The 13692-nt window shown below is 32.7% G+C and overlaps 2 protein-coding genes and 1 pseudogene across 2 annotated transcripts; all 3 read left to right on the forward strand.

The window, feature by feature from the left end:
• The first annotated feature begins 847 nt into the window (after nucleotides 1-847).
• LOC129299205 (11-beta-hydroxysteroid dehydrogenase-like 4A) lies at nucleotides 848-2617 on the forward strand. Its single transcript, XM_054937664.1, is given in 7 exon segments — nucleotides 848-1112; nucleotides 1236-1428; nucleotides 1524-1612; nucleotides 1737-1790; nucleotides 1793-1870; nucleotides 1953-2081; nucleotides 2230-2617. Coding segments are annotated over 7 exon segments (852 nt in total). The 5' UTR covers nucleotides 848-926; the 3' UTR covers nucleotides 2353-2617.
• A 2483-nt stretch (nucleotides 2618-5100) lies between these two features.
• On the forward strand, nucleotides 5101-6347 carry LOC129299206 (tetraspanin-7-like). The gene is made up of 2 exons (XM_054937665.1): nucleotides 5101-5623; nucleotides 5842-6347. Exons 1-2 carry the CDS (start codon nucleotides 5117-5119, stop codon nucleotides 6166-6168), a joined length of 834 nt encoding a protein of 277 aa, XP_054793640.1. The 5' UTR covers nucleotides 5101-5116; the 3' UTR covers nucleotides 6169-6347.
• Nucleotides 6348-11322: 4975 nt separating this feature from the next.
• On the forward strand, nucleotides 11323-12949 carry LOC129299204 (11-beta-hydroxysteroid dehydrogenase-like 4A; annotated as a pseudogene).
• Nucleotides 12950-13692: the final 743 nt, after the last annotated feature.

Genomic DNA, 13692 nt, shown 5'->3' on the forward strand with positions numbered 1-13692 from the left:
AAAAATTTCAATGAGGGACCCTTAACCAAACATTAATTAAAAAGAGGATCTTGAATTTTTGAATTTCATTGAAAAACCCGTATGGAATTTCGTTTGAACTTGTGACGGAATTGACAAAATTGCCTCATTTAAATGAATAATATAAATGACTTATTTATTCTCATATTATATGCTATTCATTTACTTACGGAATATTATTTATTTTGCTATTTTACTTGTTTATAACTTTAGTTTTACTTAATTTCATTTCAAGTGTTAATTTCAGGATAAGATGACTTGTTCGTTTTTATACTGTATGTTGCTCATTTACTTATAAAATATTATTTGTTTACCTATTTCACTTGTTTATGGCCCCAAAATGAAACTAATTGAAAGTAGGACTATAAATAAGTGAAGTAGGAAAACGAATAACATTCCGTAAGTAAATGAATAACATATAGTATGAAAATAAATAATTTATTTATATTGTTTATTTAAATGAAAATTTTTTTTATCATTTCTATCACAAATTTAAAAAAAATTACATACAGATCCTTAGTGAAATTTAAAAAAATTCAGGGATCTTTTTTTTTCATTATGTTTGGTTAAGTGTCCTCATTGAAATTTTCATAAAATCTATTAAGGTTTTTTTATAATTTAGATGATTTAGTTAATATTAATCTTAATATCATTTTTATAATTTTTTGAATTAACTTAAAATTAAATTAAATATAAAATGGCTGAACAAGTGAAAATTAAAATTGACGGTTTTAAACTAACGCCGTCATTTCCCGTTAGTTCACCTGCAAATGCCAGTTTTCTACAAAACGCTTTTGAGGTGGAGGGTGCAGCAGGTCAACCCCTGCAACAGACGACACCAGAATTGATGTAGGGGTGTTATTATCAGTTTGCCCCACTCACCCTCAGCTTTTTCGGCGTAAGAAGTCATGGATTTGATTCATGATTTACTGAATATAACACTGATCCCATCAACTTTCTTCGCCTTGCTTTTGCTTGTCCCTCCCTTTTATGCGTTCAAGTTTTTGTCTTCACTCATCAAAAGATGCAAACCTCAAGAATCTGTGTCCGGCAAAGTTGTCCTCATCACCGGAGCCTCTTCAGGAATTGGCGAGGTTTGTGTTTGTATTTTCCGTTCATTTCATCCGACGCTTTACTCTCCCAAAAGTCTAATCTTTTCTCTAATAAAAAAAGCTCCTCATGGCTTTTGATTCCTAATGTAATCTTGAAACGAGAAGGAATTAGCTTACGAGTATGCGAGAAGAGGGGCTCGTTTAGCCCTTGTAGCCAGGAGAGAAGATCGTCTACGCTCAGTGCTCCATAAAGCCCTTCAACTTGGTTCGCCTGAAGCTATTATCATTCCTGCTGATGTTTCCGATATTCAAGATTCCCAGCGCTTCGTCGACAGGACCATCAACCATTTTGGCCAATGTAACCATAACTATGCATATAAACTTATGTGTGTAGCATGATCTCGTTTCGGCTAATGAAAATAAGAGCTTATTGTGATTCAACGTATGCAACAGTGGATCATTTGGTGAACAATGCTGGGATCAATCAGGCCAAATTTTTTGAAGAGTTCTCTGAGAAGTTGTCTGATCTGGTTCCAATCATGGTGCTATATTACCTAATTCTCCCATATCTTGTGAAATTAATCAATTCATGTTCATTGCATCTGCCGAACATTATCCTTTATCATTCCAAAAGTTACGTTGGATCTTGTGATGTTTGGTTGGCAGGACGTAAACTTCTGGGGTTCAGTGTATGCTACACATTTTGCAGTTTCACACTTGAGAAAAAGCAGAGAGGAAAGATTGTTGTGATTTCTTCAACTGCAGCATGGTACCCCACTCCAAGGATGAGCTTCTACAACGTAAGACACTGACATAGTTTTCATTTTTTTTTTTAATGTCATGGTTTTATGTGGAGAGATTATAACTTGTGATAAGTTTCAGGCAAGCAAAGCAGCAATGACAAGCTTCTTTGAGACGTTGAGAGCTGAATTCGGTGCAGACATAGGGGTAACTATAGTGACTCCTGGGTTCATTAAGTCAGAAATGACAGCTGATGAATTTCTATCCGAGGTAATTCTCATATATTTACAGAGTTATCCTGTCATGATGATGGAGTGTGTCACTGCCAACAAGTACCGTGATCACTTTTGTGCTTTTAAGATTCAATGGTAAGTAACCATCATGAATAACTCAAATTCCTAACCGATGTGTTTGATAGATCCATGCGAAGATTATACCAGTTGAAACTGCAGAAAGGTGTGCTAAGGCCATACTAAAGAGCATTTGTAGGGGTGAAATGTATCTGATTGAGCCATCTTGGATGAGAACTGGGTGTGGTTGAAGTGGTTTTTTGCAGCTGCTGTGGAATGGTGTTTCCACTTTCAGTTTGTAAAGATCCCAGCAGAGGCTGCAAAGAGACAGACGTCAAACAATTAACTAGCACAAGAGACTGTCCTATGTCTGTGACTTCAGAAATTAAATTTTAGTTTTCAATGTTCACTTTTGAATCAAAAAATTATGCATGTAAATTTACTGTCATTCATCATTATATAGCCCTCTAATGCAGATTTATGAAGAGAATGGAAGTGCTAGGAGGAGCAGAGTTGTGGTGGATATGTTTTGGATTGAGAAAAAGAGAAAGAAATAAGAAGACCATTAGTTTGATAATATTGCATTACAACCATATGTATATTGGTTCATAACAGTCTAATGTTTTAGTTTTGGAAAGAATCAATATCATATAATGTTGAACAGTAAATAATATGTATATCATGTTTTTATTGGACAAGCTTGACAACAGAAATCTACAAAGAGTGCTGATGGAACCTAAATAATTTAAATTAAATATTTATTATCTAACTTCGCGATAAAATGGATGTATTAGAATTTTATAATTTTTTTATAATAAATATAAAATAAAAACATAAAAATAAAACCTTAAAATTTGAACTATTCCGAATAGATGACGGAGCGTATTGCAAAGGTGATAGCCAAGCCCACGGGGAGATCAACAACGATAAGGTGATTTCCAAATCAACGCCCAAGGATGCAACGCCCATTGCCAACCCGTAATATTTTTTTGGGAAAGTAACAATTAAAAATCTCATAAGATTGTTAATTACAAATAAAAATTTTAAATTATTGAAATATTAATAATGAATTGTAGTCCTTACTTGAAATTAAAAACATGAGTTTAAAATAAAAAAAAGATACTATTAAAATTATTATTATGAGTTGGGACTATTATTAATTTTAATTGAAAAAACTATGATCCATATTTGGAAATAGAATTAACAATAGTACTCCCAATCCATAATAATAATTTTAGTTGTCCCGACCAATAATACTTGGATCTCATGATAGTAATTTCAGCATTATTTTTTCTTGATTTTTTATATTCAAAAATGACTTTAATAAATTTTCAAGTAACTATCATGTATTCACAAGTGTCTTTAGAAAGCTTCACAGGTAAATTTTAGTTTCATATTATGAAACAATCCATTCTCAAATCTCGAATGTGATTCTTGATTTTTTGAACTAAAATTAACAATAATCCTAACTATAAGAGTAATTTTAGTAGTGTTTTCTATAGATTTTAAACTCATACATTTTTAATTTTAAGTAACAAACCGTGGTTTGTTATTAGAATTTTTATAATTCAGGGTCTTAATTACAATCAATAGTCTTAGAGGGTCTTTAATTGTCATTTTTTTTTTTTTTTATCATTTTTGGATAACTCATTAATCGATTTTTTGAGGGGAAAAAATCGATTTTGCAGTTAAGTATCCAAACAGTAATTTTTTCAAAAAAAATCATTTTTTTATTTTTTCACAAAGCTATAGAGGCAACTTTTGCATTCAAATTACAAAGATATATGGAGAAAATTACAAAGAAAAGCTCAAGAAAAAATTATAAAAAAGACATAAAATTTAATAAAATAAAATCAAACTCTCTTACCTTTTTTTTAGTAAAATTTGAATTTTTAATTTTTAAAAAAATTACTACTATAAGTTCCCACCATCTACCAGCCTTTACTTAGCACCTAGCTATAAAACTAATTTAAATAAAATATTAACTGATAAAAAATTAATTTAATTTAATTTAAAATTGAGGGTTGTTATAATTAATTAGATATGTAATTTAAATAATATATTTTACTTTTTAAATATTTGATAAAAATTTATTAATAATTTAATTTTAAAAATAATATCCTTTATGGTAATACATACAACTAAAATTAATTTTGAATAAATTATTCAAAAATCTTGAATTCTATTAAAATAAATTTTTAAAAAATAGTATCCAAATAAATTACATTATAACATTATTAATTATGATTTAAATTTATATTTAATTAATTATTTTCATAATCTATTATACCCAATTGAAATTCAAACAGACACTAATATTGATAAGGCCATAGTCGAATTACAAATAATTCCTATCTTCTCCAAGTGGGTCATTAAAGATCCTAGTGTCATGACTATATTACGATCAATCTGATGAGCAAGTTAATTGGCATTAGCAATTTGCTAATTTCAATGAATTCAGTTGTTTTTTTCTTTTGGGGGGGGGGGGGGGGAAGGGATTTTGATAATTATTAAATGCCAACGGTCTCACTTCTCTATTCAGCATTCGTGGTTTTGTACCGTAGTCAAGTTGTCCGCCTCCAACTCTACCTGCTGAAATCCCATATCCCAATTCCTTTGTTGTCTTTTAGACTGTCTCGTCCGCTACAGAAATTAACGAATATCACCACTTCTATATTAATCAATATAAATACACGTAATCATGATCACTCCTTATTATTACACGGATTGTTCGTATGAGTCACTCCCTTAGTTTATGGAGAAATTGATACATATGTATCTTTTATGGCCTCGTAACGAAGCTCATCGATCTTCAATTTATCCCCCAAAATTTCCTCCTCGATTTGATGCCCCATGTCCTCCCTTACCAAATCCACTGAACCGCGTGAGAATCTGGTCGATTTCCTTTCACCGCGTTTTCTAACTTCACGAAGTCGCTATATTACTTCCTCACCTCTGTGTCTATTTCGGCATCTTCTCTCGTTCATTATTCCTCTCTGTAAAACTTCTCAAAAAATGTTTCGCTTTAGCAACGCTCTGCTCGTGTGCCTCAATCTCTTGACGTTTCTCTTCTCCATTCCCATTCTCTCGATGGGTATATGGCTCAGCAAAGGCGCCACCGAGTGTGAAAAATGGCTCGATATGCCCTTCATTCTGTTTGGCGCGCTCCTTCTCGTGGTGTCGCTGGCAGGCCTCGTCGGCTCTTGCCGCCGGAGCTCCTGTCTCCTCTGGTTTTACCTCGTCGCCATGTTCGTTCTCGTCGTTTGCGTCTTCAGCTTCACGGTCTTCACCTTTGCCATTACCAACAAAGGGACCGCCGGCGTAGATTCTTCCGGCAAAGGGTACAAGGAGTACCGGCTCGGTGATTATTCTCACTGGTTGCAGAAGAGAGTGAACAGCTCGCGTAACTGGAACGGAATCAAGAGTTGTCTTCAGTCCGGGGAACTCTGCTCCAACTACCTTAGTAAGTACATCAACGACGATTTCCAGAAGCTATACGCAGAGAAATTATCACCGCTTCAGGTATCGTGGGATTTCTTCGTTCAATATCAACAACTTCACTGGTTAGGTATTGCATGCATGTGTTTCCAGTCATGGTTAGAAGAAGATGGTCTTTTTAAATTAGTCTGAAAAGCAAAAGACTATGGTTTTATTTGATCGGGTTTTTGACCAGGTGTGGCAAAAAATTGAGTATTTTGCAGTTGCTATGTTTGTTTGACACATGTTTGGTTCTGGTGCAGTCTGGGTGTTGCAGGCCACCAAGCGACTGCAAATTTGTGAACCAGAGCGCAACGGTGTGGAACAAGACCGAAGGTGGAAATTATAGGAACCCAGATTGTGGTGCTTGGGGCAATGATCCAAAGGTGCTGTGCTTCAACTGTAATTCCTGCAAGGCTGGGTTGCTGCAAAACTTCAACATTAACTGGAGAAAGTCGGCTATCATTGACATAATATTCCTCTTTTTCCTGGTTATCGTGTACGCCATTGCGTGCTGTGCTTTCAGGAATAACAGGAAGGACAATTGGGAGAGATCCGTGTTAGGCTCAGAAGAATCAGCACGCGATTAGGTTGTAGATGGACTAGTTCATTAGTTTCCGTGCTTTCTGTAATAATTTCGTTTGCTGGGTTTGTTATGAATTGCTAGACTTTAATTTATGTTGCATTTCCCAGTGTTGACCACTTTTGCTTCTTGGCATAGATAGTTGTGTAAGTTTGGAATCTTAAATTTGATTTGCATCTGCAGTGTTGGTTCTGTGTAAAGCTACTTTTTATGAGTTTAAATGTTTTATTATCCCAGCGACATTTAAATTTACGTTACTTTATCAAAAACAAATAAATAAAAGAAATAATAAAACTTTCAATCTTTTAAGTTTGTTTTAATTATTAGTCTAATTTTTTAAATTTAATTTTTATTGATTTGATTCTTTATATATTTTTTTATATTATCATATGACTCATTTAAGTTTTAAAATATAAATTGACTCTCAAAATAATATAATGTATACAAAATATTAATGACTTAGCATGTGTATATGTAGCTAAATGAAAACAAATTAACTTTAAAATAAATTTAATTTTTATCAATATAATTCCTTGCACCGTGTCTCTTGTTTTTAAATTTAGAGTTTGTTCCTTTGTAATCAAATAACTATCATTTTTTATTAATTTACATGGCTATCATCAATATTCTATTATCCACATTAGTAAACTTTAATAGCTTGTTATATTTTTTTAAACAATAAGGATCAAATTCATAATCAAGGTAAACTTAAAAAACTAAATTAATAAAAAAAATTTGAGCAATCAAATTAATAACTAAGACAAACTTAAAGGACTAAAACTTCCTGAATAAAATAAGAATCATTTTATAAAACATAATCCCTTCGATCTTATTTATACAAAATTTTTTAGAAATAATTTTTGATCCAAAATATAGGAGATCTTATAATAATTAAATATTTTTTTTAATTTTATCCCTTTTTTAATTAGCATGAAGGTATTTAATTTGCATTGTTATTTAAAGTCAAGAGTAAAAATAAAAATACATTTCACTTTTTTATAATATCAAAAAACAAACTAATTTTTCTTAAGATATATGAAACGGTTAAAAGTATTTTATAATAAAGATCAGAGGGAGTAGATGCAATAGTTAATGGCTAGTGTACTATAATAATCATTGTAAGCTTTTTGCATGAACTTTCAATTAATCCAATAACAACTTAGGTCCGCTTGCTTACTAGAATATAATGTATTAAATTAATAGAAGTAAAAATAAAATGACTCAAATATGAAGAAGGATAGGTAAACAATATTCGTAGGGAAAAAATAATTTAATTCATGGGATCAAAGTCATGTTTCATGATATTTTGGAAAAATGCGATGATTCCTATATTTATAATATATATTATTACGTTTTATTATGTTTATTACGAGGGAAAAAATAATTATTTTTTATTTTTTCAATCCATTCTTTTCACATTCTTTATATATAGTAACCAAGTGAGACTTTAAGGTTACAGGCAAGATCAAACATGTGACCTTCCACTTATAAAAGGGCTTACATGGCACTAAGCATGCATAACAACACAATCTTATTAATCAATATCAATATAAGGCAATCCAAATTAAAATTTGTATAACATGAGCTACAATTTTGTGAAATATCCCTTAAGGTAAAAGTGTAAATTTAGTTATGAACTTCTTTTTTAGGAGCGTCTAGTAGATTATATTATGAGGTTGTACAAAATAAACCACGAACTTTAAAAAATAGAGCACCCAGCACCTTTTTTATTCATGTGAGTAGCGTTCGTTTATTTTTAATGGTGAGGCTTGCATTCATTACATCACTCATGTCCTTTTGTCTCTCACCCCCCTCTCTCATTCATGTAAGTCCATTAATGGAACTTCCTTTTCTATACCCTACCTTTGACCACATTGAGCGTATGATCCTCATTAGTTGGCCATCAAAGTTGCTAGCTACTACTCTTTCATCAAACGATGCCTCTACCTCTACCACCTCAAGTTCCTTCGTTACCTCAACACCGAGAATCTCAGGTGAACATTCCTTTATTATCTCGGTGAGAATGATCACACAAACTTTGCTCCTCCATGCTTCCGATGCTTTACTCAATGACCTAGTAAACGAGGCCATTTTTGACCTAATTTGCATCGAGAGCAACCAACTCCCTCGAGGTGCCAATAAAGTTAACAACTTGCATTTAACCTAAGGCGTCACTCAAAGAAGTGTCTCCATCCACTGCTTGCTCAAAAACCATACTTGCATAATCCATCCCATCACCAAAATAATCAATGATGCATGCATTAAAGCCGTCATGGACATCATGCAATGAGTGGAAGCCTGGAAGGTGAGAAGGCTATGAGAAAATACGAGCCAATGAATCTAATAGGCAACATGTTTATTACAATTCTATAGATCATAAAGCTATTTCCTAGTGTGGTGATACTAGTTCTCAAAATATGTTAAAAAAGTTAGAGCTAAGTATAAGTGTGATGAAAAACATGCCTTCAGAGACATTTTTTTACCTTCTCAAAAGGCTAGCTTATTTCTAAGGTAGATGCTTGAGACTACTTCTCAAGGTTTGTTCTTTGTTTCTAGTACTTGAAGACAATATGATGTCATTTTAGTAAGTATGAGGGGTGCATGAATGCTTTATTTATTGGTGCAAAAGATATGGAGATGTGATTGAAGAAGTGTATATACAAGAAGTTCAAATGACGGAGCAACCTCTATATGCTCAATTGGTAGTGCGCCACGAATGGCATGAATTCGATAGATATAGTGCTGGAAGGCAAAGGTAAGGCCAAGTTCAACATCAATGAAGAACATGTTTGGGCCACAAAGTATGTTTGCAAGACCAATAAGGATCAACTTGATGTGGTCAAAGTTAGTGTAGAAGAGGAAGTTCCAACAATGAACTTGCATAAATGAGAGAGGGGGTGTAGAGACAATGGGAGATAAAGAGGGTGATATAATGAATGTATGTCCTACCATTAAAAATAAGCGGATGTTACTCACATAGATAGAAAGGTGTTAGATGTTTCATTTTTTATATTTTATGATTTATTTTGCATTACTCCATGATGTGGACTGTCAGAAGCTCTTCAAAAAATAATTCATGGATAAATTTTACACCTTTACCTTGTGCCGTATTAGGTTGCAAAGATGAATTGGTTGAAAGCATTGACGAAGGCCCCAAAGAGGGGATGACGAGGATGACTGTCATGATCGATGCATCATAAAAAAAATAATAATTGATTGATTAATCCATATCATTAATTTTTATCATTTGCTACCTCCATTAAAAAAAAAGTATTTTTAATCAAATTTCAATCCATTAAATTGTTTAATTGTCTTCAAAGTTCCAACCAACCTCTTTTCATATCTATCATCATTTATTAACAGGGTGTTTACTTAAAAAAAATATAAAATAATTTATTTATTAAGGATGTTTTGAAAAAAAAATATATTAATTACATTTTAAAACACTAAAAAGCCATACATTTTTTAATATATTTTATAAAAAATTTGAAAAAAAGATTCCAACGTTGAAACTTGCATATATATAGAAAGAATATCACCGCCAACATCAGTTAAAATATACATAATCAGGATCAGGATCATCGTTATTACACGAACTATCCATAAATCACAAAGTTAAAAAATGAATATCAGTTTCCATCACTAATCGCTTTAAATGATCTCAATCAGAACAAAGCTACTTTCAAATTGTGCTGCCAAGATAATACGAACAAAATAAAGGGCTCTAAAGTTTTCTTCTTGGAATGCTACTGTATATCTCGAATTGATTTTTTGCAACCGACCACTGAGCTGGGGCCTCGGAGTATCCGTTGATCTGGTTCCTTTTGGCGTTCAAGTCCTTTGCAACTAATGTGATGGTTAGAGATAGTAACGAATAAGTCATGGGCCTTTAGGGACAACGGGGAGCAACGCAGAGCTAACAGAAGATCGGATGGCTGTAACAATAGCAAGCACAATCTTTTGTCAGATCTGGCAGAGCAAGGAGGTGAGGGATCTGCATTTCGCGTTCATTACTCGAATAGATAATCCTTACACTCCATTTCATCTCAAAAATAATATCTGCTGTTGATTTTAAATTAATTTTTAAATATTTTAAATATTATATTTATGGAAATAAAAATTTTAGAAAATCAATATTAAATTTGAATTACTTACGGTGCTCATTAAATGATGAGCATTATGATACACATTATCTCTGAAAGGATTTGAACAATTTAGATTTTAGTTTTTATTTTTATTTTATATTTATCAAGATAAAAATGTATAAAAAAAGATCAAATTTTCAATAAATTTATTCATCATCAATCTTGTTGGCATATATTTAATTTAAATGATACAATTTAATATAATTTTTTATCATAAATTGATTATATAAATATACCCTAAATGGTACAAATATAATCTGAACAAACAATTTAATATTAATTGTTTTATAATTTTATAAATTAACTGTCTAGATATACTTTAAACAGTTTAAATTTAATATTAATTTTTTATTATTTTTATTTTCACAAATATAATATTTAAAATATTTAAAATAAATTTAAAATCAGAAGTAGAGATATGTTATAAAATATTTGGGTATGAGCACTGATGAGAACGCAATGTGGATCCGGGGAGGTGAAGAGCTTTCAAGACCCATGAATTAGGGCAAAGGAGATGAGAGGGGGAGGCTGATAAAAAATTTAAAAAACATTAAATGCTCCCAACGTCCTCCACCACCACCAGACTCACTGCTCAGTATAAAAGCTCACTTAATTGGCTTTGTTGAAAACACTCGTTCTAACTCCAATGTTTGTTCAGTTTCAAGAGCTCTTGTACTTTCAACATCCCAACCTGGAGCTGATCTAACCAAACATAGCCTAAGTCATTAATTGCCAAATACACTTGTCACTTTTTTCAACTGCTTGCACCACAATTTCAATGCACGAGAAGAATTTAACTGGAACCATTCATGAAAACAAATCATCTGGCTTATAGATTGTTGTAAAGACCTTCACTGTCCGGCAAAAGGTCCCTTGATGAACTGTGATTCAAGTACCTCCATTTACTAACTTTATAATATGCATCTTGTTGATCTCTTCTCTAGCTCTTCCTCGATCGCCATCGGTCCAGAGTTTTTGGAACTGTGATTCCCCTTTTCACCCATAAGCATTAACCAATGAGTCTCACTCACAAGTTTCTAAACATTGCATTGCCTCTAGTAACATCAATGCTCCTCCCCATTATCACACTACCATTTCTCTTCTAGAAGCTAATTCTTTCTCTGAAAAAGTTGGTTTGCGTCGAAAATCTGACCGGAAAAGTCGTAATAATCACTGGTTCAGCCTCAGGAATTGGTGAGGTCTGTGCATAAGTCTACTTGTTTGATTTTAACTTGTTATATGAGTTGTTAACCTTGCACAATTATTAAGTCTTTATTTATTTATTTTCAAAATCAAAAGCAACTTGCTTACGAGTATGCTAAGCGAGGAGCAATTCTATCTCTGGTTGACATTAGAGAGGATAACCTGAAAGCAGTTGCCGATGAGGCTGCGTCTCTGCGTTCCCCGGATGTTATCACAATCGTTGCTGATGTGTCTAAGGTTGAAGATTGTAAGCGGTTTGTTGATGAAACCGTTAATTACTTCGGACACAGTAAGTGAAGTGTAATCTACCGTATTATTTTAAGGTTAACTGCTGATAACTGTCATTTCTTTGGTTGTTTTCTTTGTAAATTGCAATTATGATTGATTGATATGTTACAGTGGATCACCTAGTAAACAATGCTGGAACTGGAATGGTTGAAAAGTTGGAGGATTGTATCGATGTCTCTGTGCCACGTCCTGTTATGGTGAGATATCAGTATTTCAGATCCAGTCTCACAAAAGATATTATAAGACAAACTATCCATGAAGCAAACTGATTCTGTGATTGAGTTCAAAGTCAGCACAGAATCATTTCTGATCAGCAAAATTTTCACTAGTAAAACATATACAATTTAGTTGCACAAGCTGTCGTGAGAGAAAGATTGTAACTTATAGTGTCCTGTTTGTGATTTTTATAAGTGGAGTGTGCTATTTAATTTTGCAGGAGGTAAATTTTTGGGGAGCACTTTATGGGGCTCTGTTTGCAATTCCACACCTGAAAAAGAGCAGAGGCAAAATCGTCGTGATTGCTTCGGGTTTGGGATGGTACCCTCTTCCCAGACTCGGTTACTATAATGTAAGACTCAATCATGGAATTTCCAAAACCTACAATTTTTATTTCAGAAAAAGACAAAAAATATATCATTTGTCTTATCATTTCAGGCAAGTAAGGCAGCAGTCATAAACTTCTTTGAGACACTGAGAACTGAACCTGGTTGGGCGATTGGCTTCACAATTGTTTCGCCTGGCTTCATCAAAATAGACCTTTCAAAGAAAGCCATGGCTTCGGAGGTTATCAAGCCTTAATTTTTCACTTCATCGTATTATATATTAATTAGGTTATTTATAAGCATAACTATAATTACAATTACATCTGTATTAGCTCTCACGGTGATTGGAATTATGTGGAAGCAGCCGAGTCTGAGAATATTTCCAGTGGGATCAGCAGAGGAATGTGCGAAAGCAGTTGTAAAAGGTTTGTGTAGGGGAGAAATGTACGTGACATACCCTTTATGGGTGAAGCTGGGATTTCCTTTGAAGGTGATTTTTCCAGAACATGTGGACTGGGTTCATCGCCTGATTTTCAGGATACCTACCGATGCGTTTGAAGACAAGGAAAATCTGAATTTATCTCAGAACTCGCAACTTAAAGCAGAGTAAAAGGTTTACGATTTGCGATTGTTCACTGATATGGTCATTTTGGACTGTAAATGTACTATGGGTATGCAACTCTCAGTTGTTTGTGATTGTAAGGCACTATAGTTGGCGATAATAATATTTCGGATATTCATTGCCTAGCATGCATTGAACTTTCCTACACAAGTGTGAATGTAATGGTGGAAAAAATTGAAAACATCATGAAAAGAATTTTGTAGAGAACTTCGTAATGGAGATTAAAGATTGTTTATCAAAAAAGAAAAAGTTGAAGATGTTATTTTTCAATGCGAAATTAAGGATCCGTTTGGATTTCAGTTGGGCATAATAGATTATAAAAATAATTAATTAAGCGATAGATTTTAATTATAATTGATTATGTTAAAACGCAATCTGTTATTTTTTAAAATTGGTTTTAATAAAATTGAAGATATTTAGATAATTTTTTTAGAATTAATTTTAGCATTTAAATTACCATAAAGGATATTGCTTTTTAAAATTAAATTATTAATAAATTTGTATCTAATAGTATTAAAGTTGTTACATTTTATTTCAGAAGTAAAATATATTATTGATTTTATTTTTATTAAATTTTGGGATTTTTTTATAATTTTTTCTTGGGTCTTTGTTTGTAATTTTCTCCAACGCTTGCAAACACGGATAGCGGTTTAATGTGGCACTGCCAAGTAGACAGACGATGCTCTCGAATGCTACGTGTTGAAGACTCTGCATGCAGAAAGGCTACGTTG

This window comes from Prosopis cineraria, unplaced genomic scaffold (genome assembly GCF_029017545.1).
Source record: "Prosopis cineraria cultivar Desert tree isolate PC_DT_omini unplaced genomic scaffold, ASM2901754v1 PC1076, whole genome shotgun sequence".
NCBI lineage: Eukaryota > Viridiplantae > Streptophyta > Magnoliopsida > Fabales > Fabaceae > Prosopis > Prosopis cineraria.